The sequence below is a fragment of the Borostomias antarcticus genome, assembly GCF_949987555.1.
Source record: "Borostomias antarcticus genome assembly, chromosome: 23".
In the NCBI taxonomy this organism is placed as follows: domain Eukaryota; kingdom Metazoa; phylum Chordata; class Actinopteri; order Stomiiformes; family Stomiidae; genus Borostomias; species Borostomias antarcticus.
In genome coordinates this window covers 19,877,307-19,904,072 of record NC_140256.1, presented here as the reverse complement: position 1 = coordinate 19,904,072, position 26,766 = coordinate 19,877,307, and the positions used below count along the sequence as shown (strand labels likewise).

The following is a 26,766-nucleotide window of genomic DNA, read 5'->3' as shown; positions in this document are numbered from 1 at the left end:
TGGCACCCCTGTTCCACCCTCCCTCCCTGGCACCCCTGTTCCACCCTCCCTCCCTGGCACATCCGTGTCCTCACTTGCCCCCCCACCTGCCAAAAAGAGACGGGTGTCCTATGATGGGGTGATTGAGGTCCTGGAGCGGGAAGCCGAAAAGGAGGAAGAGCGACACCAGGAGCTGGTACAGACCACCCAGACATTTTAACACTATTTGAGCAAATGGTCAACAAAATGTGACGTTTTGTCATTATTATTTATCATTATTTATTAATTATCATTATTTATTTCATCAGTTTGGCCAAGATGCCTTATTTTCAGTTTGTAGTGGATAGACCAAGATGGCCAATTTCAGTTGAATAATTTTTTTTGTGAGAATCCCTTTGTATCCTTTGCACATTTGTCTCTGGTTGTCATATTAGTGGTATGGTCTGCCCTCTAATACTTCAGACCACAGGTGAACGCCGCTCTGAAAAGGATGAGACCACAGCAAAATCTCAATCCTGTTTTACTATTGATGTTTGAGTAAGAGCTTTTGCTATATGAGACTACAGCTCTTCCTATATGAGACCACTGCAAAATCCTGGTTTACGATGTATGGTTTAGTATTTATAGATGTTTTTGAGTAAGTTTATGGGTGGAAACATGTCATGGGCTGTCAACTATACCACAGCCTTAAAAAAGAACAGTTATCACTGCATAACTGTTATATTGTATGTATTATTGCATATTGTATGTACTGTGTCAATCAGAGCTGCTAAACATAATTTCGTTGTTTTCTAACAATGACAAACTAATCTAATCTACATAACCATGTTCTAGTGCATCCATACAAACAAACCTGGACCCGGCCGTGAAGAGGGTGCTTGTAGGGAGTGAGGATGGCCATTGGTGTTTCCAAGCAGGGATAAGCACCATCCGCAAGGATGTAGTAGCCAGCTGGAGGGTACAGGGCCTGGTGGAAGACTGGGCTGTTGCACAAGATCCTGGCATCATGCACTGAACCTGGACAGCACACAAAGACATCCAGGAACCTGCCTCTATAGTCACAGATCGCCTGCATCTGGATGGATGGAAAGAGCTTGTAGTTGTTGTAGTCTGCCTGGTGCTGCTCCCCTGGAGACCTGATCCTAATGTGGCACCAGGCACATGGGAGAAGGCATCACTAAGAGCAAGCAGACTGAAACCTGCAGCGATGGTGGGGAGCTCATGGGCTGATGGCAGACGGATGACAGTCGAGAGTTCGGCCTTGATCTCCTTGCTTATTCTGTGCATCATGTTGTGGACAGTGCTCATAGGGATGTCAAAGGCCGAACTCACAACTGACAGTGACAGCCCATGGGCCAAGCTGTACAGGAACACAAGCACCTGAAGATGATGAAAATGATGAAAATTAGCATTCCTGCTAACTCCAGTGTATTTACAGTTAATCATGTAAGCTATGTTTATTAATGCACACTGTCCCTCCCAAATAAAAGTGATCTTTGTTTCTTTCCTGACCTCCATCTCGTGGCCCCTCGGTGTGGCAATCCTCTGCAGCAGATGGTTTATAGTGGGGACATTCTGAAGTCCTGTTTGAGGCAAGCTTCTGGGTCAGCATATAGGCGCATGATGGGAGTGTCAGCATTTAGCTGCATGTATGGCCCTCTGCCCTGAGTACAGTCCTAGGAAAAGAGAGGATTATTTCATTGACAATAATAATATAAATACTACTACTACTACTACTACTACTAATAATAATAATAATAATAATAATAATAATAATAACAAATTAGGGCAAAGAGTTAATTAATAGGTAAGATTTCTTAAAATGAAGGTTAAATATAATTAAATGCCTTGGCCATATTGTCATTTTGGATATTCCCACTTTAGGGATCTGGAGAACGGTAGGCTATTCCCCAAAAATATGTAAAGGAAATAAGTCAATTGAAATAGCGCAGCAGTTTACTATTAGCAGACAACTAAAAACATACCTGTTTTTTAGCTGGTGGACAACCAATAAAAGGCGCCTTAAACGTCTACGCCTTCGGGCAGATTGCATCCTCATCTGGAGCAGGTGAAGGAAGATGAGAACAGCTACCGCTACATGTTTACGCAAAATCATGGCAACTGTTATGGTTTCTGTTTCCTGTTTCTGCTGGAGTGAGGGGAGTGCGTCCCTAAGGTTTTTATACCCTACACCCTAATCAAGGGAACTACATTCAGCTGTGAGGGGACTACAAAACGGAGTGCACTCGATGACTGAGTGCGAGTGGGGAGGGACTGGATTGGAAAAGGGCCTGTGTGTGTGTGTGTGTGTGTGTGTGTGTGTGTGTGTGTGTGTGTGTGTGTGTGTGTGTGTGTGTGTGTGTGTGCTATCACATGGAGCTCAGACCCCTCCAGTTCTCACATGACCTATGACCCGATGACTTCATCACACACACACACACACACACACACACAAATGCACACATATCAATTGCATGACTCGCTACATTTACTTAATCTGTTTGTGTTTTAAATCTGAAACCACAATTTATTTTCCGTTATGGAAAAATATTATTATTATTTTCTTCTTTTTTTTTTTTGAATGTACGACCTGTTGTCATAGCCATGTAGATGATATAATAATCAGTCCATTGTGTTTTCAAGTGTGTCTCCTAATAATAGCGCTCCTAATAAAAACAATTCAGAACTTGCCATACTTTCTGACCAGCAGTGCCTGGGAAGGAATGAAAAACACTAAATGTGATGGAAAGACATTTGGCTTCACCAGACCTTGCCAAGCCAACAGAACCACAGTTCTCCATTACAACATTTTACCATGTTTGGGAACTGTTCCTTCCACCATTCCCACTGGAGCAGCAGCAGCAACACACACACTCACACAAGCACACACACACACACACACACACACACACGCACACACACACACACACGCACACACACACACTCTTAAAAAATAAACAACCATGTCAATTTGGTTTCCAATGGGCTGGAGAGACTACTAGGGGCAGGGCAGGAAGGGAATAATAGGTCCTAGAACATACTGAACATACTGGGTGCGTTAAGTAGCTGAGCGCTCAGTGAGAAGAATTCACTTAACGGGTTGCTCAGTTACGCTCAGACTGATCTGCTCAGAGCACAAGTGAGCAGTTTTGAACTATGATCTGTTTGAGCCAAACACCACATCATAATCATCATCATCACCTGAGCAAAAAAAAACAAGGGGGCGTTTTGTCTTGGGAATCGTTGGGACGCTGCTCGCTAATCACACATGATTGACAACAGGTGAAAAGTTCTCGTCTCCTAGCAACTCAGCGCTCGGTTAGAGCAGACCGTTAAGTGGTTTTAAAAACCGCTCAGCGCTCGGAGTGAGCATTCGCTCACTGAGCGCTCAGCTTCTTAAGGCACCCAATGTTCCTGTTGCTTTTTTTTCCCACTGTGCTGGAATGGACTTGAAGTGGATCTTGGAAAAAGGAGGTAGGCTCAGCATTGTGGGTCCTTAATGAGGAGCCAGAACACCATGGCCCCAGCACCGTGGGAGGCCCCAGAACACCATGGCCCCAGCACCGTGGGAGGCCCCAGAACACCATGGCCCCAGCACCCATTGCCCGGGTCGCCACCGAGAGGTTTTCTGTTTATGTCAGAGCTCAGCAATAGAAGTTTCTGCTGTTTCTGTGGATACAGTAGTATTACACTGATTCCTCTCTTATCTTATTCCTCAAGTAACTATGGGTCCTTACTCCTCATTAAGGACCCACAATGCCAAGCCTATCTCCCTTTTCCAAGCGCTGAAGGAAAAAGCTGAGGAAGGCCAAGAACAGCTGCAAGGAGAGACTAGGCCAAGCTGGAGAAGAGCAGTACCAAGGAAGTGGCACGGAGTGAAAAGGATCCCTGGACAAAGTCAGTCAGGTCAAGCTGTGGGAGGAGCCAGGAACATGCTCATGAGCTAAACCTGTTTTTCAACTAGTGTTCATTTTGAAAGCATTTTTTGATTTAGTTTTAGTCAGTCTTTTGATTAAAATTCTATTTATGTTTAGTAATATTTTAGTCATCTAGTCATCTGAATTATTTTAGTTTTAGTCTAGTTTTACTTGACTAAATCTACTGTAGATTAGTTGACTAAAATCAAGACTCAAGATCACACATACTAGGAATTTGACTAGGGTTAAAGCATACGCTGTTGTGGACGACACAGGACAGGGTGCAGGACAGGACAGTGCAAAGACATGACAGTGCAAACAGTACAAAAAACAGTGCAAATGCAAAATACAAATGACAGCTGCCGGTGAGGGCCGGGCGTTTTGAGGAGGAGGAGGAGACAAATGACAAATACAGTAGGGAGCCCTTCAGTGTAGTAATCTTCGGGAAATCGGGATCTCAATGGTATTTCGGGAAATACCTCATGCAGCCTCAAGAGAGAGTAGTAATACTACTCATTGACACATAGCCCAATAGACTAGTCCCCCTATGTGCGCAGGTAGTCCCACTTTCATGTTTCAGGAGAGTAAAAGAGAAGACTCTCTAGAGTTTACACATTGCCTCATTAATGTTATCAGGTTCCCAATTAGCATTGGGTTTAAATACGAAATATTGCCAAGTCACTTTCGCTTTCTGTCTGTAGCTACACTCGCAGCTCACATTCTCTACGCTACGATCGGCTTGTTGGTGCCTGGAATATTGTGTGCAATTTGGCTGAATATTTATCAGATTTTGAGGATACAGAAGATGACTTAGAATATGATGGAAGCTGATCGTAGCATAGAGAATGTGAGCGGCGAGTGTAGCCTACAGATGGAGAATAGCCAGTCTGCGCGTGCTGGAGCAAGTGGGGAAGCTTTATTTTGTTTCTAAAGACGTTTCTAAAGATCATATTACAGAGGCATGTGAAAAACCACAACAAGCCCTCGCTCTATGTAAGCACAACTAGCGATTCATAAAGACAGATTGATGAAAACAACCGTTTCGTGGCAGAAAATAAAATTTTTAGAAACTGCATTCTCGGTGCCCCGTCCGCCGCCATTACATGGATATACTTGGCTCACACTGGATTTTAAATTTCTTCTACAGGCCTCCGAATTATACCAAAGTTATCTCGGTGAGTCAAACGTCTTATAATATGTCGTAAATAAGGTCCAGGTTGTCGAAAAAGAGCATTCTCCTTTAAGTGAGAGGAGAGCATACTTGCCCTCGTTGCAGGCAAGCTTTCCTCAGTATTGTGACAATATTACTACTTTTTAAACCTTTTATCATTATTTGACCTTTCAATTCTCTTCACTTACATAAACAGACAGTGAGATTGTGGTCTCTGAAATAATAAAGAAATATAAAAATATTATATATAACTAACAGAAATACTTACACAAATACAAGGGCGTAGGTTTGGTTTCAACATTGGTAGGGACCATATAACAGTGTAGCCTGCATACACAATTTTTGCTGTTTTCAATGTTCTTAGTGTATCACATCCTGCCTGCTGCTGCGTCCCTCCACTCTCTCTTGGTTGCTGCTGCGTCCCTCCACACTCTCTCTGCTTTTGTGTTTCATATATAAAAATGATTCGATTTAGACTGAATTAAACTTGTTTTAGACTGAATTAAACTACGTGTGCGTATACATGGTTTTAACGCACGTCTGCTGGCCAATCAGAAAAGAGTATTAACCCAGGCCATGGTATAATGAATAATAATGTAATGGCTGCTGCTATCCTAATGTTACAGGATGATAGAAGCCATCTTAACAGTTCGCTAGCTAGCCAGCTTATATCACCAGTTGATAATTTGCGACAATGGAAAGACAAGTGATGTTAGTTTAGGTAACGTTAGCTAGCACCAACCTAGCTGGTTTTCATGTGGCTACTGCCTAACGTTAGCTACTTAGTTTACCAGTAACTAGCTAACCTAGTTAACGCTAACGTTACTTACAGTTGCGGAGAAAAAGCTCCTGATATCCCTCATCCTCTTCAGAGGGGGAGGCGACATTGTGGTGGATGTACCTAAACGGCTGTCAGAATCACAACTGTATGGCTTGCTGTCAGCGCCTGTCTGTAAGGCTGTTGGTCTTCAGATCCAGCGAAAATGCAACAATCTATCTCAGCCAAATGAGCCAATCAAACATGAGTTTGAAAAAAAAAAATATAAAAAATACTGGGAGGCACATTCACGTGGAGGAAAGGGGTAGGCTAACGTAATGTAACTCCGAACATAATGCAAACTAACTCACTCAAAATGATACGGCCAATTCTGTCCTTCCAAACTATGGGAAGGCCATCTAAATGATCTAATACAACTGCGCTCCAAAGTTGGTAGGGACAATTTGGGCCTCCCAAAATGTTGGTAGGGACATGTCCCGACCGTCCATACGCAAACCTACGCCCTTGCACAAATAACTAAATAGCCTAACTGAAATACTCATTGAATTCCTGAAACTGAACAAGGAACACATCTATCTAAGCCTGTTGCTGCTCTCACGTGGCCGAAAACGGTAATTGTTACGGTAATACACGTTGTAACCAACTAACAAGAACGTGGACTAAATCATACTTGGACAACAGAATGTAAGAAACATAAAAATCAAACAAAGTACAGTTACTCTTAGTTACCAATAGCCTCTAACCAGAGATTACATGATAATAGTATGAAGAAGCTATCAAAATCCCTACCGAAGCCATAGCTAGCAACATAGGGCTAACGCTAATATAGCTAGCAACATAGAGCTAACACTAATCTACCGGGCATTTCTAAGCAATGATAAAACATTGTGGTAGAATCTCACCATTAAGGGATTGAACCAGTACACTTTCATCACCTTGTTTAAATATAATTATACCTCACACTGTTATCCATCTCTATACTAATAAAAGACTTACAACTAAAGAACTACAACACAGTATCTGGTGGCTAGGCTAACATTACGTTATGCTTGTATACAGCTTTACATTTTGAACCAGAATTTACCTGACCTGTCCGGGGTGTCGTGTTGAGCTGGTCGTCAGTGACTAGTTTGTTCAAAACTACCCTCCAGTGACAGTTGCAAGCAGAATTTTGACGGTATCCCAACGGAGGTCCACATGAGTTTTACCATCAGAAAAGCGACAGGGCAGGGCATCAGCGCGTGCGAATGCGAGTGGAATTCTGCTCAGAGATCGCTACAGACTCGCCAGCAGAAATTCTCCAGCTGTTTAACAAAGGAGCCCCTCTAGACACCCACCAGTAGAAACACTCCAGCGGATTGTCGCTCTGATTCCGATGGAGGACCGATATCTGTGTGCTATCTGGGAAAAGGTTGGAGTGAAAGGATGAACATGTGGAGGTTTGGGGTATATCCCCATCGGGTCTTGAAACCCGATCTCCCTGGTGGGAGTCCAATACTTTCACCGCTACTGTACTTGAGTGGAGATTGGCGGGTTGATTTTTTTATTTTGGTGTGCTGGCACTACTGCCTCTTGTGGTGCCAACAGAGAAATGCAGTTCAACATTCAACGGAGTAAGCGAGGGAGTCAGTGACAACCCGACAAATGCTATCTATGGTACTGGCTTACAGCCATGCACAAAAATGGGTCTTAGCTATGATCTGTTTAGCGGTTACGACAGTTGTAAGTTAAGACCAGTTGGTGCAACTAGCTCCAGATATCCTTCTGGTCTCTGAGAGCACCAAGAACATCATCATCATGGAGCTGACTGCCGTGGGAGGATCGCTTGGGGGAGGCTCATGAAAGGAAGAGGACCAAATCTGGTCATCAACTGTCGAGCGCAGGGCTTTAAGGCGAGATGTACGCCCATTGAGGTCGACTGCAGAGGATTTGTGGGGCACTCACTCCACAAAGCCCTTAATGCACTGGGCATCACAGGAGGAGGCAAGGAGCAGAGCCTTCTAGAACACCACGGAAGCAGCTGAGAAAGCCTGGAGATGGCTCTGGATCTGGAGAGGATCCATGGGGGCAGGCAAACGGCACCTGAACACAAGCGGTCTGATCAACCGTGGCAGCGTTTAGCGCTGGTGATTTCCTTTCGCTGGTTAAAACCTCTTTGGGGAACACCAAAAATTCCCCTTCTGTCACTAGTCACTTTATATTGCTTAGTTTTTATAGATATTTATAGTTTTTATAGGAGTTTTTATAGTTCTTATAATATTCAATTCACAAAGGGGATTGGTGGCCCACAGCTCCAGGGAGATGTGTGGAGGACTCAGGAAGATGACTGGTTACAGGCAACCAGGGGACCCTCAAACAGGTGAGAGAACTAAACTGTTTTTATTTTATTTTATTTGACCAACCAACCGACATGGGGCAGACTGGCTCCCTGACGGGGCAGACTGGGTCCCCCTATCACCCTTCACTCCACACGCTACCCCCCCCCCCCATGTGGCCACAGCCTGTGCCGCCCCCACTCTGCCCCCCTCTCCTGAAGCTGATGCCGGGGCCCCAGAAAGGAGGGAGTTGCAGGCGGCAGATGACAAGATCATAGTCCAGGCCACACCTGGCACCCGGGAGTCCAAATGAACAACAATCTGGACTGGACAGACAACACTCAAGCTCTCTTCAATAAGGGACTGTTTTTCCTGAGGAGGCCAAGGTTGTTTAGTGTTTGTAGCAAGCTGCTACAGATGTTTTAACAGGCTATTGTTGCCAGCATCCTTTCCTTCGCCGCAATATGTTGGGGGGGGGGGGGGGGGGGGGGGGGGGGGGCAACATCAACATGAGGGATCTTCACCAACAAGCTGGTGAAGAAGGCTGACCTGGACAGTCTGGAGGTGGAGCTGAAGATGAGGAGGAAGCTGAACGCCATCCTGGATAACCCCACCCATCCTGGATAACCCCACCCATCCTGGATAACCCCACCCATCCTGGATAACCCCACCCATCCTGGATAATACTACCCATCCTGGATAATACTACCCATCCTGGATAATACTACCCATCCTGGATAATACTACCCATCCTGGATAATACTACCCATCCTGGAATAATACTACCCATCCTGGATAATACTACCCATCCTGGATAATACTACCCATCCTGGATAACCCCACCCATCCTGGATAACCCCACCCATCCTGGATAATACTACCCATCCTGGATAATACTACCCATCCTGGATAATACTACCCATCCTGGATAATACTACCCATCCTGGATAACCCCACCATCCTGGATAATACTACCCATCCTGGATAATACTACCCATCCTGAATAATACTACCCATCCTGAATAATACTACCCATCCTGGATAATACTACCCATCCTGGATAATACTACCCATCCTGGATAATACTACCCATCCTGGATAATACTACCCATCCTGGATAACCCCACCCATCCTGGATAACCCCACCCATCCTGGATAACCCCACCCATCCTGGATAATACTACCCATCCTGGATAATACTACCCATCCTGGATAATACTACCCATCCTGGATAACCCCACCCATCCTGGATAATACTACCCATCCTGGATAATACTACCCATCCTGGATAATACTACCCATCCTGGATAATACTACCCATCCTGGATAATACTACCCATCCTGGATAATACTACCCATCCTGGATAATACTACCCATCCTGGATAATACTACCCATCCTGGATAACCCCACCCAGGGACTCTATGGACTCTGCACTTTGCACATGGACTCTACAGTAATTTTGCTCTCAATTATTGCCTATCCTATTCTATACTTTTCTGTTGCTGTTCTGAATCCTGAATTTCTCCACCAGGACAAATACATTAAATTCAATGTTTCATTTGCTTAATGCTATTGTTATTTTGTGTGCACTATCTATCCTACATTATTTCTTATTTTTGTATTTTATTCTGTACCTGTTGTGTTTTCTGCTGCTGTAACACCTGAATCCCCCCTCTCCTTCCCACTGGGATCATTAAAGTCATATCTCATCTTATTGGTCCACGATAAAACAGATGTACAAGCATGAATCGCCTTTTTACCTTCTCTGAATGGTTAGAAATTATTTTCAAGCGGATTGATGGATAGCATGTTATAAAAAGTTCCATGCGACTTCCTACATTTTAAGACAAGTTTTATCAGTAACAGATGTGAACATATTGAAGTAAACACATACTTGTGGCATGTGCACACACACACATGCGCAAACACACACACACAAACACACACACACACACAGATTCATCTTACCTGCCCACTCTCCCATGGAGGTGAAGAAGGACTTCTCCAGTGGGAACCATAATCTGGGGCAAAGCATCCTGGCAAAGAGCAACAGTTTCACTCCATAAAATAGAACAACAACAGAACCGAGCGAGACGAAGAACGAGCCCATGAGATCCATGGTCCTTCAGGAGTGTGTGCCAGCCTGCCACAGAAAACTCTCTGCTCTGATCAAACCATGGGAGGTCTTAATTCACTCTGGAGAATGACATTCATGGGAGATAGTCTATGCCAGTGGTTTTCAAATGGGGGCACGCAGACCCCTAGGGGTACGTTGGAGTATTGCAGGAGGTACATGAGACTTTTTTTTTTTAAAGTTATTTTTAAAATTGAATCATACTATAACTATGATTCAATGAAAACATTTAAATGAACTTTTTAAATGTAAGTTCGGCAAACCTAATTTTATGTTCAGTATTCCTATTTGCAATCTTTCCCAAAGTAACAATTAAGCACAATCATGTTCACAATGATGTTTGTTTACTGAGTGTGAGAGCTGCTGGACAGTTTTTAGTGACAGTGTCAACAATCAAAATGGATTCCCGGTTGAAGCGTAGAAGCCATGGATGTAAAGCCCAGCAAGGCGTCATGACCACGTCTTTCAGAGACGTCCCGGACTAGGCCAGAACACACGTGGATTAGGGGACTTTTTGGACGTCTTTTCAGGACGTCATCATAACGACATTTTTTTTTAGGTCATTAAAAAGTAATTATGACGATGTCCTGACGTCATTTGGCTTGCTGGGAGGCTAAGGTGAACATTCTCTATACAGTACATTGATGCTGGAGGACATGTCGGGTAATATTTACATAGATTTTGGGTGATTATAATTGATATAGACCTACATTTGATAGTTACTGTATACATATCGACCCTGTTGTTCCCCGTGTATCATAGTTATTTTTTTCATATTTTCCATATTGTCATGTATGAAAAGACCCAAAATGAACACTGTAAGCAGATTACTTGATTATTATAAGCAAATAATTTAAACAGCATTTGTACTACTGGCTAATGATTCTGGCCCAAGCTTTTTGATCCATATAAGCGGTTGATCATAGATCAAAAATAGATTGTTTTCATCAATCTATTTATATGAATCGTTAGTTGTGCTTCCCTAGAGCGAGGGCTTGTTGTGGTTTTCATGGTCTGTTGCTACGCATGCGCAGAGCACAGTGCGCAGACTGGCTATTCTCCGTCTGTAGGCTACACTCGCGGCTCACATTCTCTACGCTACGATTGGCTTGTTGGTGCCCCGTCCTCCGCCATTACATGGATATACTGGCTCGTGCTGGATTTTAAATTTCTTCTACAGGCCTCCGAATTACACCAACATGATCTCGGTGAGTCAAACGTCTTATAATAGCCTATGCCGTAAATAAGGTCCAGGTTGTCGAAAAAGAGCATTCTCCTTTAAGAGTCAGTTGAAGATTCACCTGACCAGGCAGGCATTTGGCCACCTGTGTATCGCAAAAATGTGCACACTATAAATACCCAAATCATATGTGACGCCGACATGCTCATCACAAGTGTAGTGGCAAGGTGGCCTGGCTCCACGCATGACTCATTCATCCTGGCGCACAGCAGGGTAGGGGCTAGACTGGAGGCAGGCGCTGCGCGTGACGGCTGGCTTGTTGGTGTGTGCGTAGCCAAGATACATATTCTTTTTCTTTTTTACTTAAATCTTTATTTGCATTTTCCATCCATACAACGACAATACAATAAAACATAAAAACTAACAATAACAGCTTATGGGCACTTCCATCAAGTCACAATGCAGCTCTTTTCTCTTACTCTAATATTACAATTTCAATATTAGTGGTATCATCACACTTCCTTCTATAATCCATCCATTTTTCCCATCTCCCTTCAAACTTTCCTTCCTGCCTCCTCAATGCATGCGTGAACTTCTCCATAACATAAATCTCCTCCACAACACCCAGCCACTGCTCCTTGGTCCGTGAGTGTGGTAGTGAGTGAATGTGTGAGGTCCATGAGTGTGGTAGTGAGTGAATGTGTGAGGTCCATGAGTGTGGTAGTGAGTGAATGTGTGAGGTCCGTGAGTGTGGTAGTGAGTGAATGTGTGAGGTGTGTGAGTGTGGTAGTGAGTGAATGTGTGAGGTCCGTGAGTGTGGTAGTGAGTGAATGTGTGAGGTGTGTGAGTGTGGTAGTGAGTGACTGTGTGAGGTCCGTGACAGCATGTGTGAGAGACGGAAGTGCAGTGAGGATGTCCTGTTGGCTCTGGTGGTGTAGTGTGGTGACCTCCACCAACTGCTGCACAACTGCCCCAATCCCTTCTGCCATGTCCCTCTGGGCCTCTAGGGTCCCCGTCTGGGCCTCCAGCACAGCGTCTGAGAGGAGGCCCAGACGGTTTCCCTCAGGGACCCTTGAGGCAGGGACGCTGGCAGCCGGAGGTGGAGGCGTGGGTGGTGGAGAGACGGAGGCGCTGGAGGTGGAGATGGTACTGGAGGTGGAGGCGTGGGTGGTGGAGACGGAGGCTCTGGAGGTGGAGGCCGGCGCGCTGGAGGCACTGGAGGTGGAGATAGCACTGGAGGTGGAGATGGTACTGGAGGTGGAGGCGTGGGTGGTGGAGAGACGGAGGCGCTGGAGGTGGAGATGGTACTGGAGGTGGAGGCGTGGGCGGTGGAGACAGAGACGGAGGCGCTGGAGGTGGAGGCACTGGAGGTGGAGGCCGGCGCGCTGGAGGCACTGGAGGTCGTGGCGCTGGAGGTGGAGGCTGCAACCGGCGGGGGCACGACCGTCAGGTCAAGGACCACTGCAGACTCCCCCTCCTCTGAGTCCCACCCCACGTCAGAGTCTGGAGAAACTATTTCAGTCATTTTCTTTGGGTTTGTCTGTAAACTTGATTATGCATTAAACATTTCATTGTGTAGCCATATTCATTTGATATGTTTTTCTGTTGGCAGCCAAATAAATGCTTAAGTGTGATTTACCGGGTGATTAAGATGAGAGTCTTAGGGAAAGTGTTTAATGTGGTCTAACATTATGAAGTGATCATCTGTGTTATCGTTCCCTGTTTTTGGTCCTAAATCAATCAGCCTACCACAGAATGTGTGGAATGTTTGCTTTCCTCACAGCCAAATAATACAGCATGTCCGTGTAGCCTACGCCACATACAGGATGCACCAAACGTACAGTAGGCTACCTAAACTGTAGGAGCAATCAGACAAAGGTAGGCTAGTACAAATACCTTCTGAAGATGATTTGTTTCCTCGCGTGGACCTCACCAACAAGCACATGCACGTCCGTCTCCGAAAAGTTTATCTTCTTTACGCGTTTTTCCATATATGTAATTGTCTTGCCTTTGCTCCATGCCATCTTATTATGTCGGTTCCTTCCGGTGAACCACGTTGTGCATTGTCATGGTTTTCACCATATATGGTTGAATTTGGGCGTGTAGAGGGCGGATCATGAAGCTTGTTCACGTCCGCCCTCTTCTAGGACACCGTGGGAGGGTAATCGGTGCAGCAGCGTGTACGCCATGTTTGATAGATCCGAAAAGCGTGTAAATATTCTCGTCGTACACGGCAGTCCGCCCTTTTTTCGTTTTCGTCGTACGCCCTCTTTTACACCTGAATTTATACGCTCTTTGATAAATGAGGCCCCAGGTGTCTGTCCATGCTGTTACTCCCTCCCTTGTCATTCGTCATTCGTCCCGTCAATCATCATTGTCTCCTGCCAACCTCCTGACTGCCACTGCAACCACCTGTTTGCCATCATCAATCAGCTCAACAATCATCTCCTGGCCAATCAGCAGGCGGCCTTCCCCCTATATATGTGTCTGTGTTCTCTCTGTTTGTTAGAGGGAGACAGAGGGGTATGTTTGGATGTGGGTTGCTGTTTGTCCTTGTGTGTACTTTGCTGGTCCCAGACCAGCCTACTGTTTGTCTCTCCCTTTTTGCTAACTTATCCACCATGGTTCTAGTAGTGTTTGGTTTCACTGTAACTTATCTCCCCTTGTTATCACCCCCCTGGGAGAAGGGCTTTAGGTCAGATACCCTGGGGTATACATCTTTAGGTCAGATACCCTGGGGTATACATCTTTCACCACGTAGCCTAGGTAACCCTCTGTTAAACACACTAGGTAAGAGTGAGCGGCTGCCATGTGTTTTTGTAGCAGGTAGTTAAGGGTCCGGTTTAGGCTTAGGTAGATGGCTAGTTGGGGCCTCTAGGTGTGTTTCAGGTAGATATTGTTAGGGTCTATAGGGTGGAGGTGTAGGGAAGGTAGGGCTGTGTTGGGGTCTATAGGGTAGAGGTGTAGGGAAGGTAGGGCTGTGCTTCTTAGTGGCACCGTTCACAGTCCTTCTCCCTGGTTCGCTTTATCTCCTGCCCTCTGTTCCCTTATCTCCTGCCCTCTGTTCCCTTATCTCCTGCCCCTCTTAAGTCATTTATTGTCTGGTTGCCCCCCCCCCCCCCCCCTCTTTGTAGTTTTCTAGTCTTGTGTATTTCTGTTCATTGTCTATGTTCCACTCTTGGTGGTAATAAATCCTTTTTGAGAAAATGTGTGATTTTGTCTAATGTACTGTCTGTAATTACATCGGCCCAGTGGGTCTAGACAGGCTGTTATGTTCCCCTCCCCCTAGTTATTACATCTTAGTAGGGGGGTAACAGGGAGGATGGGGGGTAACAGAGAGGATGGGGGGGGTAACAGAGAGGATGGGGGGTAACAGAGAGGATGGGGGGGTAACAGGGAGTATGGGGTGTGACTCGCCTGTCTTCTCCTCCCCACTGACTTTCTAAACCATTGCATGTTAGTGTACATTGAAGAGAAAGCAATGTCTTGCACTGTTATCAAGTGTTTATTGTAGGGTGTTATACTGTAAGACAAACCGTTTACAAGCCATCCGGCATCTGAATGCCTCAGTGCCACTACAGTATATCTAGTGGGTCAGAATACCCAGTGTATTTAAAGACACACCAACCCGACATCAAAGAACTAGCGCCGACGAGGACAACTGATGTGTCGCCTGTTTCAGGGCCGACAAGTCTCACTTGAACACACCAAGCGGACAACAGCCAGCAGCCGACGAGCGTGTACGTTTCTGCACTTGCGTGAGATGAAATAACTCTATACCACCAGCTGGTAGTAGTCTGTATCATCAAGGGGAAACAGAATACAACTGGATGTATAAACCGTAAACAACAGCGTGTGTTTAGCTACTCATACAGCACTCTCGCTCAGCAAGACGGTAATGTCTGAGAATGTCTACTAAATTGTGTAAATTGAAGAGGTCTGATAAATTGACATTAGCACTGTCGTTCTCAGCCCTGGCTCCTTGTGTTGGAGAACAGAAGAGGCGTAGGCACGGAATTGGTGAAAGCAAAGCATGCATGGATCTTACAGCGACAGTCAATTATCTTGTGATAAGAGCTAGAGATAAATGAAATATCCGATGTAAAAAAAATAATCGCTTGACTCTTTCCTGATCAGCTCCATGAGTTGAAGGAACAAGCCTAGTCAGTCCACTCATCCAGAGTTGAAGGAACTAGTCAGTCCACTCATCCAGAGTTGAAGGAACTAGCCAGTCCACTCATCCAGAGTTGAAGGAACTAGTCAGTCCACTCATCCAGAGTTGAAGGAACTAGCCTAGTCAGTCCACTCATCCAGAGTTGAAGGAACTAGTCAGTCCACTCATCCAGAGTTGAAGGAACTAGCCTAGTCAGTCCACTCATCCAGAGTTGAAGGAACTAGTCAGTCCACTCATCCAGAGTTGAAGGAACTAGCCTAGTCAGTCCACTCATCCAGAGTTGAAGGAACTAACCTAGTCAGTTCAGAGTTCAGAGTTGAAGGAACTAGTCAGTCCACTCATCCAGAGTTGAAGGAACTAGTCAGTCCACTCATCCAGAGTTGAAGGAACTAGCCTAGTCAGTCCACTCATCCAGAGTTGAAGGAACTAGCCTAGTCAGTTCAGAGTTCAGAGTTCAGAGTTCAGAGTTGAAGGAACAAGCCTAGTCAGTCCACTCATCCAGAGGCAAAACCACGAACGTCGCATCGCTAGGTGAACGATGGCTGCACTTGGCAACAGGTGAGCTAAAGATTTAGTTACATTAACGTTACAGCATTTTCAGTTTGTGTATTAGGCTATGTTTTTTATGGTTTGATTAAAGCGCAAGGATTTTGACTTAAGTGCTTAAACTTGTGCTGTTTAACAGGGGAAAGCTTCAAGAGCCTTGCCTTGTCAACAATTTGGAAACTTGTTCCTGAAACCTGTTCAGCTCTCTACCGGGTTTTAAAAGAGAAATACATGAAGGTATGTGATATACTATACATACATACAGTGCCCGGACACAGTGGAAGAGTGGCAGCAAGTAGCAGGTGATTCCAGGCTCAGTGGAACTTCCCAAACTGCCTAGGTGCTCTGGATGGGAAACACATCAACATCCACTCCCACCAGTACGTGTCCCAAGAAAATTAGACCATTTTTTAACAATGACTAAACTTAAGTTCAGCATACTCTCCTGTTTTTTTTCTGGAAAACTGGTCCCCATAGGTTTTAGTTCCGGCGGGGGGATAGCCCAGTAGTGTTATCATTCCAGGGGGGATAGCCCAGTAGTGTTATCATTCCAGGGGGGATAGCCCAGTAGTGTTATCATTCCAGGGGGGATAGCCCAGTAGTGTTATCATTCCAGGGGGGATAGCCCAGTAGTGTAATCATTCCAGGGGGGATAGCCCAGTAGTGTTATCATTCCAGGGGGGATAGCCCAGTAGTGTTATCATTCCAGGGGGGATAGCCCAGTAGTGTTATCATTCCAGGGGGGATAGCCCAGTAGTGTTATCATTCTGGGGGGGGGGCAGTAGTGTTATCATTCCAGGGGGGATAGCCCAGTAGTGTTATCATTCTGGGGGGGGGGATAGCCCAGTAGTGTTATCATTCCAGGGGGGATAGCCCAGTAGTGTTATCATTCCAGGGGGGATAGCCCAGTAGTGTTATCATTCCAGGGGGGATAGCCCAGTAGTGTTATCATTCCGGGGGGGATAGCCCAGTAGTGTTATCATTCCGGGGGGGATAGCCCAGTAGTGTGATCATTCCAGGGGGGATAGCCCAGTAGTGTTATCATTCCAGGGGGGATAGCCCAGTAGTGTTATCATTCCAGGGGGGATAGCCCAGTAGTGTTATCATTCCGGGGGGGATAGCCCAGTAGTGTTATCATTCCAGGGGGGATAGCCCAGTAGTGTTATCATTCCGGGGGGGATAGCCCAGTAGTGTTATCATTCCAGGGGGGATAGCCCAGTAGTGTTATCATTCCAGGGGGGATAGCCCAGTAGTGTAGTGAGAGCGCGTGACATTTTAACTCACCCTCTCAGTCAGTCTTATGCACAGCTCTTAGTGTCGTGACAGTGTATACACACACACACCTTTCATTCAAGTTTTTCATCAAGTTAACATGCTTTTAGGAAACCGGCATTGGTCTGCAACTACTCTATTCTCAATAACTTTATATGGAAACAAAAGCTGCTGCTTTTCAACTAGAGCCTCTTAAGACGTTTGATTCCAAGTGTTAGATTTGTCTGAATTTACTCAGGTGAAACTAGTGTTAGGCAGACAGGTTTGATGATGATGCCTCCAGTCTCATGCCTGTTCTTTCATCCTGTTCAGAGTGTATTAACTGTCTTTAGTAACTGCCTCATTAAAATAAGTCAAATCAGAAGTGGGTCGCGCACATCCCAAAATAATTAATAAGGCAGGTGCTGGACTAAAAAAGCATATGTACCAAAGAAAGTAAGAGTCCGCACACTGTAGCTCCCATTAAGATTATTTATGGACAAAAAATATATATGAAGTTTCAAGCGACCATAGATTCTTTTTTAATATGTGAGTGAACTGTTCCAGGAGTCAGGTGACCCTGATACTCAGCACAATGGGTTTCACCTGTCTAAAGAAAAGGGGTTAATTGTCTATCCCATTAGGGTCATGTGACCCTCGGATACCATATAAAAGTAGGCGTGGCTATGTTTATTCAGTTATCTGAGGAAGAGCGTTGTCGCTCGAAACGTCATCTATATTTTTTGTCCATAAATAATGTAAATGGGAGCTACAGTGTGTGGACTTTCTTTGGGTCATTAAAATAAGTCAACATAAAACATACACATTTTGTTTATTTCCCTTTTAAATTGTGCTCCATTTGTAAGGACCATTTGTGGGCGGAGTCTGTGGAGTAATTAGTCTGGGAGAGCGGAGCAGATAGTACCCTTTGGATCCACATGAGGCTCCTTTCCTGCAGTGACACTGATCAAAGCAAAGAAGCAGACTGGGCCTGAAGGTTTGGTCACTGCAGTTGCCTATCCTCATGAAGCCCATGTTTCTCACTAAATGTAACGAGTTCAATTTCAATGCATCTACAATGCATGAACCCTTAGCATGATGAGAAACATGATTTGCCATGAATTTAGTAAGGGATTCTAAACATTTGGCATTAAAGCACTATATTGTACTGTACCTCTTTATATAAATATATAAAAATTGTATATTTTCTACCAAAAATGCTTTGCGCTGGTCAGGGGGTAAAAAATTCAAAGGGGGTGCATTATTGAACCACTGGCCTAGGCCGTTCCCATCTAGCACACACACAAACACACACACAAACACACACACGCACGCACAAACACACCACATTCAGCTTATCCTCCAATTGAGGTGAAGAAGGACTTCTCCAGTAGGAACTATAATCTGGTGCAAAGCATCCTTGTGAAGAGCAACAGTTTCACTTCATAAAATAGAACAACAGAAGCCTGTGAGCAACACGCAACCCCCCCCCCCCCCAACTCACACCCTTCCTCATCCGGATGGCCTGACTGCCCCCCCGCCATCCACCCATAGACATCATCTGCTTGCTGGATCAAAGTTGAAAAGGTGTTCTGGATCCCTGGCTGTGATGTAGGCTACATGAAGGAGACACCTTTGACTGTTACAGTGACAAACAAAACACATCTTAGCTTTTCTTTTGCCCACTTGCATTTGTGTATATTATGTCCCACACATAATAAAAAGATTAATCATAAATTTGTTCTGAACTAAATCTTTATCAAAACAAACATCCATTCACAAACACGTGACACACCTACGTACATCGTGTGTCGTCATCAACATGCGTCTCGCTGTGTAGCTCGCGCCCGTGTGACAGCGTGTCTAGTACTGAGAGACCGAGGAAGAGTTCATCCGCTCACTTCTCTATTAAGGGATCAATTGCAGGTGAGTCTGATGCTATATTTCTATTCTGCTAAATGTTTCCTTACACAGAGTGAAGTCGTCTTTTTTAGACGGTGTTTTCCAGCTTGCTAGGCCGCTTCTCCACGCACACACACACACACACACACACGCACACACACACACACACACACACACGCACACGGATTAGCTCGCAGCTGTAGTGCTACTGTAGCTAACGATGGCTCAGTAGTCAGATTGAGAGACTAGAGGAGTTTCTGAGGGCAGAAGTGATTGATCCACAGTTCTGCCCGCTGCCTATCAATAAACACACCCCCATGGTGTGTATCGGAGGTGATCAGCCTGCTAGCACGCTAGACGGGCTTATTGGTTATCTAGATAGCTCACTTACCTAATGTGAACCAGCAGGGTCACCAGGTTGTATAGCTCACTTACCTAATGTGAACCAGCAGGGTAACCAGGTTGTGGATCCGTGGTACCGTGCTCAGGCAGGCTGTGTTTCCATGGCTCAGGGTCGTGGGCGCACACTCCTCTTAAACAGCTTCCAATAAGATCATGTGTGTCAACAAGTTGAAGGGAAATCAGAATTCCCATCGGTTGTTTAGTTACACATCATAGTCACACTGCCCCAAGTACAGACCTTACTGCCCCAAGTACAGACCTTACTGCCCCATGTACAGACCTTACTGCCCCATGTACAGACCTTACTGCCCCAGGTACAGACCTTACTGCCCCATGTACAGACCTTACTGCCCCAAGTACAGACCTTACTGCCCCATGTACAGACCTTACTGCTCCAGGTACAGACCTTACTGCCCCAGGTACAGACCTTACTGCCCCAAGTACAGACCTTACTGCCCCAAGTACAGACCTGACTGCCCCAAGTACAGACCTGACTGCCCCAAGTACAGACCTGACTGCCCCAAGTACAGACCTGACTGCCCCAAGTACAGACCTGACTGCCCCAGGTACAGACCTGACTGCCCCAGGTACAGACCTGACTGCCCCAAGTACAGACCTGACTGCCCCAAGTACAGACCTGACTGCCCCAGGTACAGACCTTACTGCCCCAGGTACAGACCTTACTGCCCCAGGTACAGACCTTACTGCCCCAGGTACAGACCTTACTGCCCCAAGTACAGACCTTACTGCCCCAGGTACAGACCTTACTGCCCCAGGTACAGACCTTACTGCCCCAAGTACAGACCTTACTGCCCCAAGTACAGACCTTACTGCCCCAGGTACAGACCTTACTGCCCCAGGTACAGACCTTACTGCCCCAGGTACAGACCTTACTGCCCCAAGTACAGACCTTACTGCACGCAACGGTCCTCCAATTTCCATAAACCGAATTCCTCTGGCAACAAGTGTTAGTTTATCTAATGTTACCCAATTTCTACTAGGCTCATATACTCCCCATAAGTCTATTGCATTGAGTTTCGTCTGATCGCTACTCCCTATAGATGGCAGTGTTGCTCAACTGATTTCTCCTCTCCTGTCTGTCCCAAATGCTCTACCTTCTTAGTGCAGGCCATGGTCTTTCCTCACTGGTTTAAAAGCATCACGCTGGTTTAAGCACAGGTGGAGGCTTTCATACCGTTTTCCTCAAGTCAGAGAGGTGACTGAGTGTACACTGAATGAGTAGTGCACACTAGGAATGTGGCAGAGAAGAGTTTCTCAGGTACACGTCTTGGTGAAGCTAAATAGGCAAATAAGTATTGAAATACCACAGTGGAATTCACTAGATCTACTACAGATTTTATCACTGGGGAGGGTGTGTGTGTGTGTGTGTGTGTGTGTGTGTGTGTGTGTCGTGTGTGTCGTGTGTGTGTGTGTGTCGTGTGTGTCGTGTGTGTCATGTGTGTGTCAGGCTGTGTAGTGCAGATAATGTGGTTATAGGCAGTGTGTGATTTGCCTGGGAGGATGATGGGGGTTTCCATGTCTGTGCTTCTGATTTCCCTCTCTGATCGTTCATTTTTAGCGCTGGGGGGGGGTTATCCCCCCTTCTGGTCATCTGTAACAGACTTACTCTCATTGGAGCGTTGAATGACCTAAGCCCACACATGGCACAATTCCTTTAAAATAGAACATGGAAGCGCCGTCACACATTCACCGACTCCTGGCGGAATCAGACTGCCCTTTGCCTGAATGCAAGTTTTCTCTCAGTAGCCATATTCTATTATAACCAGAGGGCATTACAATAACATTGAAAACGAGATCTATTAACTGCATGACCTGTTACGTCTCCGGACTCCGGAGTAGGCTACCCCTCGTCCGCTGTGCGCTCACGGAGTCTTGGTGCACGGCCCTCTGTCTCTCCAAACTCATCGATTATGTTGAATCGCTGCGCTCCGTGTGCAGTCTGCCACATAATTAGGGGTAGGATAAGTAGGCTACATGTAGGCTACATCCTCTCCCCCTTTCTGTAAAGCGTATGCCTTCTTGTCTTTGAAATTGAGAGTTTAACATGTTTTTGAATGATTTTTCAAGGTGCCCACCCACATCCATTGTATGACCTAAACGGTGGTAGAGCAAATCAGACTTTCTCAAAAGTGCTAGTTTTGTCAACGTTTTGATCTGAACCATTGTAAATGATCATAAGTAACCTTAAAACAGGGCTAAACATGATTTTTCCCTTTACTACTCCTTTAACATTTATTTGGCTAGAAATGGCTATAGCCTCTCGTGGCTAGCTGCCCTAGCTAACGTTCAGCTAACCTAGCTACGTAGTGGCTGTTGCTAACTTAAGCTGGCTAACTTATTGTAGCAGCATATTCTCTCCTGTTCTAGCAGTGTTCCGTTCACAACAACACTGATTTGTGGAGGAAATTTGGCATGGTATGCCTCCACAGCTTGCCTGCAAATGCGCGATCACGGTAAGTTAAGAATAATAATGAACATTACACTTGGTCCTGTGCTTCTTTATAATCAGAATTTGTTTATTACCATGTCGTTTTTCAACATACTAGGAATTTTCCTCGGCCATGGTGCATATTCCTAGTATGCTATGTTGAAAAACTACATGCCAAAACAAATTCTGATTATAGAGAAGCACAGGACCAAGAAGGGTTCATAAGAAGAGAGAAGAAAGAGAGAGAAGAGAAATTCACACACCACCTCCACCACCACCCCACAAACTCCAGCACACTTTCTAGCAGAATACTAGAATATCTAAGGTTATTGAGAAAGTGGTGGCAGAGCAACTGATCTCACATCTCAACTCTGGTCAGCTCCTGCATCCTATGCAGAATGGTTTTAGAACCAACCATTCCACGGAAACAGCTACTGTATACTTTATTGAGAGGATCAAGTCACTAATGGACAGAGGGGGAGTTGTTGGTGCCATCTTCTTGGACCTTTGCAAAGCCTTTGATACAGTCAATCATAGAATCCTGCAGTCTAAGTTTGGTCAATTTAACTTCTCAGCATGTACTTCCAACTGGTTCTACTCCTACCTCTCCAACCGTACACAGTGTGTCAAAATAGAAAATGTCGCATCTAACTTCAATAAGCTAACTACTGGTGTTCCTCAAGGATCGGTCCTGGGTCCACTACTCTTTAGTCTCTATATAAATGATTTACCATCTGTCTGTCCAGACTGCCAGACTATTATGTATGCTGATGACACACTGATCTTTGTGAGAGGAAAAAACCATGATGAGGCAGCAGCACAGCTTACCAAGACCATGGCCAATATATCTGCTTGGCTTAATGCCTGTTGCCTCCAGCTCAATAAGTCAAAAACTGTTGCCATGTTTTTTACTAAAACCAACAGAGCATGCAGCGAACCCAAGGTGTTTATCTCAGGGGAAAGAGTGGAGATAGAACAAGAATACAAATATCTAGGAATTATGATCGACAGCAACCTCATATTTAAAGGTCTTAATCAAATAAATGAAAACTGAACTGAACTAGCATATTGCTCCATGAACAGGACCATCATAACAAACGAACACTGCGCTATACCTCACCACTTCTCCCTCTCTTCACATATTCAGGGAGTTCTACTGACTGGACAATTCTAATTACCAGTATCTTTCTAATTCTCCCTCACTTCCTTTTCCCCGCCCCCTCCCTACCCTATCTCCACCCCCTTCCACCAGGTGTGTCCAGGTATGGATATAGAGAGTGCCAGTTCTGTGGTGCTGCAGGCCCTGAGTCAGGCTACCAGCCAGGACACGGCAGCCCTCAAGCCTGCAGAGGAACAGCTACGACAGTGGGAGACCCAGCCTGGCTTCTACTCTGTACTTCTGGTAGGAACTCGCGCTTGCACGTGCACACACACACACACACACACACACACACACACACACACACACACACACACACACACACACACACACACACACACACACACAGAAAAAGGTATATAACTTGTGGGGACGTATGACATGACAGGGCCATCACTTGCAGGGACCAGCCTTTCCAGACATCATAAAGTTCCAGGAAAAATCAGGCATGATCAGTCTGTGATGACTAGGCCTGGGTTCAAAAAATCTATTTTCTGATTTTGAATCGTTTGTCATTTTATTCCCTAGAGATCGATTCGTACGTCCAGAGATAGATTTTTTATTTAGGGCCCGAGCACTGCCGGTGCGAGGCCCTATTGAAATTGTAAGGATTATTCTCCTACCTTCTTCTTCTCCCCAAACAAATGTCTTTTTGGCGGCCTAAACATCGATGAAAATGCATGAAACTTTGCAGATACGTCAGTCCTGGTGAAAAATGTGGTCTTGAGTCACACTTACAGCGCCACCTACTGGTGAAACAGGAAGTTCTCATAACATCATCATCATCTTCATCCGCTTATCCAGGGTCGGGTCGCGGAGGCAGCAGCTCCAGCAGGGGGCCCCAGACATCCCTTTCCCTAGCAGCATCAACCAGCTCTGCCTGGGGAATCTTTAGCCGCTCACAGGCCAGTGCGGAGATGTAGTCCCGCCACCTAGTCCTGGGTCTACCCCGCGGCCTCCTCCCTGCCGGACACGCCTGGAACACCTCCCTAGGGAGGCGCCCAGGAGGCATCCTCACTAGATGCCCGAACCACCTCAACTGGCTCCTTTCGACGCAAAGGAGCAGCGGCTCTACTCCGAGTCTCTCCCGGATGACTGAACTTCTCACCCGATCTCTCAGGGAGACCCCAGCCACCCTCCGGAGAAAACTCATTTCGGCCGCTTGTATCCGTGATCTCGTTCTTTCGGTCATGACCCATCCTTCATGACCATAGGTGAGGGTGGGGACGAAGATAGACCGGTAGATCGAGAGCTTTGCCTTTTGGCTCAGCTCTCTTTTCGTCACAACAGTGCGGTATAGCGACTGCAGAACCGCACCAGCTGCTCCGATTCTCCGGCCAAACTCCCTCTCCATGGTTCCCTCACTCGTGAACAAGACCCCCAGATACTTGAACTCCTTCACTTGGGGTAAGGACTCATTTCCTACTCGGAGCGGACAGGCCACCGGTTTCCTGCTGAGAACCATGGCCTCAGATTTAGAAGTGCTTATTCTCATCCCAGCCGCTTCACACTCAGTTGCGAACCTATCCAGAGAGTGCTGGAGGTCGCAGGCAGTTGATGCCATCAGGACCACATCATCTGCAAAAAGCAGTGACGTGATCCCCAGCTCACCGAACTGCAAACCCACCTCCCCCCGGCTACGCCTCGATATCCTGTCCATGAAAATACAACAGGATTGGTGACAAAGCGCAGCCCTGGCGGAGGCCAACACCCACCGGAAAGGCAGACGACTTACTGCCGAGGACCCGGACACAACTCTCGCTCTGGGTGTACAGGGATTGGATGGCCCTTAGTAGGGACCCCCTCACCCCATACTCCCGCATAACCCTCCACAAGACCTCTCGGGGGACCCGGTCGTAAGCCTTCTCCAAGTCCACAAAACACATGTAGACAGGTTGGGCAAACTCCCAAGCCCCCTCCAAGATCCTTGCGAGAGTGAAGAGCTGGTCGGTAGTTCCACGACCAGGACGAAATCCGCATTGTTCCTCTTCGATCTGAGGTTCGACTATCGGCCGGACCCTCCTTTCCAGCACCTTGGAGTAAACTTTCCCTGGGAGGCTGAGTAATGTGATGCCTCTATAATTCGCACACACCCTCTGGTCCCCTTTTTTGAATATTGGGACCACCACCCCAGTCTACCACTCCTTCGGCACTGACCCAGGCTTCCACGCAATGTTACAGAGGCGTGTCAACCAAGACAGCCCCTCTACACCCAGCGCCTTCAGCATTTCTGGACGGATCTCATCAGTCCCTGGGGCTCTGCCACTGTGGAGTTGTTTGACTACCTCAGTGACCTCCTCCAAGGACATTGACGACCCCCCATCATCTTCCGGCTCTGCCTCGATCGTAGAGGGTGGATTAGTCGGGTTCAGGAGTTCCTCAAAGTGCTCCTTCCAACGCTCAACAACCTCCTCAGTTGAGGTCAGCAGTGTCCCCTCCTTGCTGTATACAGCTTGGATGGTCCCCCGCTTTCCCTTCCTGAGGTGTCTGATGGTCTTCCAGAAACACTTTGGTGCCGACCGAAAGTCCTTCTCCATGGTTTCTCCGAACTCCTCCCACACCCGCTGCTTTGCCTTGGTCACGGCCGAAGCCGCAGCCCTCCGGGCCAGTCGATACCCTGCAACTGTTTCTGGGGTCTCCCGGGCTAACATAACCCGGAAGGCCTCCTTCTTCAGTCGGACGACTTCCCTCACCACCGCTGTCCACCACGGTGTCCGAGGGTTACCGCCCCTTGAGGTACCTATGGCCCTCAGGCCACAGCTCCCAGCAGCAGCTTCAGCAATGGAGGCTTTGAACACCGACCACTCATGCTCGATGTCCCCAACCTCCACAGGGATGCCTGAGAAGCTCTGCCGGAGGTGGCAATTGAAATCTCTCCGGACAGGCTCTTCCTCCAGACGTTCCCAGTTCACCCTCACTACACGCTTGGGTTTTCCAGGTCTGTCCAGAAGTTTCCCCCGCCATCGAAACCAGCTTACCACCAGATGGTGATCAGTGGACAGCTCTGCCCCTCTCTTTACCCGAGTGTCCAAAACGCATGGCCTCAGATCAGATGATACGATAACGAAATCGATCATCGACCTTCGGCCTAAGGTGTTCTGATGCCAGGTGTACTTGTGGGCATCCTTGTGTTCGAACATGGTGTTTGTTATGGACAAACCATGACTAGCACAGAAGTCCTACAACAAAACACCACTCGGGTTCAGATCGTGGTGGCCATGCCTCCCAATCACGCCCCTCCAAGTTTCTCCATCATTGCCTACGTGTGCATTGAAGTCCCCCAGTAGGACACTGGAGTCCCCTGCAGGAGCCCCCAAAAGGACTCCACTCAGGGTCTGCAGGAAGGCTGAGTACTCTGAACTGCTGTTCGGTGCATAAGCACAAACCACAGTCAGAGTCCCCCCCCC

General features: G+C 46.5%; 2 protein-coding genes across 2 annotated transcripts in view; one reads left to right on the top strand and one right to left on the bottom strand.

The window, feature by feature from the left end:
- Positions 1 to 10,281, bottom strand: part of hsd17b3 (hydroxysteroid (17-beta) dehydrogenase 3) — a gene marked incomplete at both ends in the record, with an annotated part of 28,995 nt that extends 18,714 nt beyond the window's left edge. The window contains one exon of the mRNA XM_084456900.1: positions 10,131 to 10,281. Coding sequence (XP_084313026.1) covers positions 10,131 to 10,281 — 151 coding nt within the window. The remainder of the gene's footprint in view (positions 1 to 10,130) is intronic.
- Positions 10,282 to 19,292: 9,011 nt separating this feature from the next.
- The window catches only part of ipo11 (importin 11), a 199,547-nt gene continuing 192,073 nt past the window's right edge, over positions 19,293 to 26,766 (top strand). Inside the window, exons 1-2 of the mRNA XM_084456899.1 lie at positions 19,293 to 19,373; positions 23,453 to 23,602. Coding sequence (XP_084313025.1) covers positions 23,465 to 23,602 — 138 coding nt within the window. The 5' untranslated portion in view covers positions 19,293 to 19,373; positions 23,453 to 23,464. The remainder of the gene's footprint in view (positions 19,374 to 23,452; positions 23,603 to 26,766) is intronic.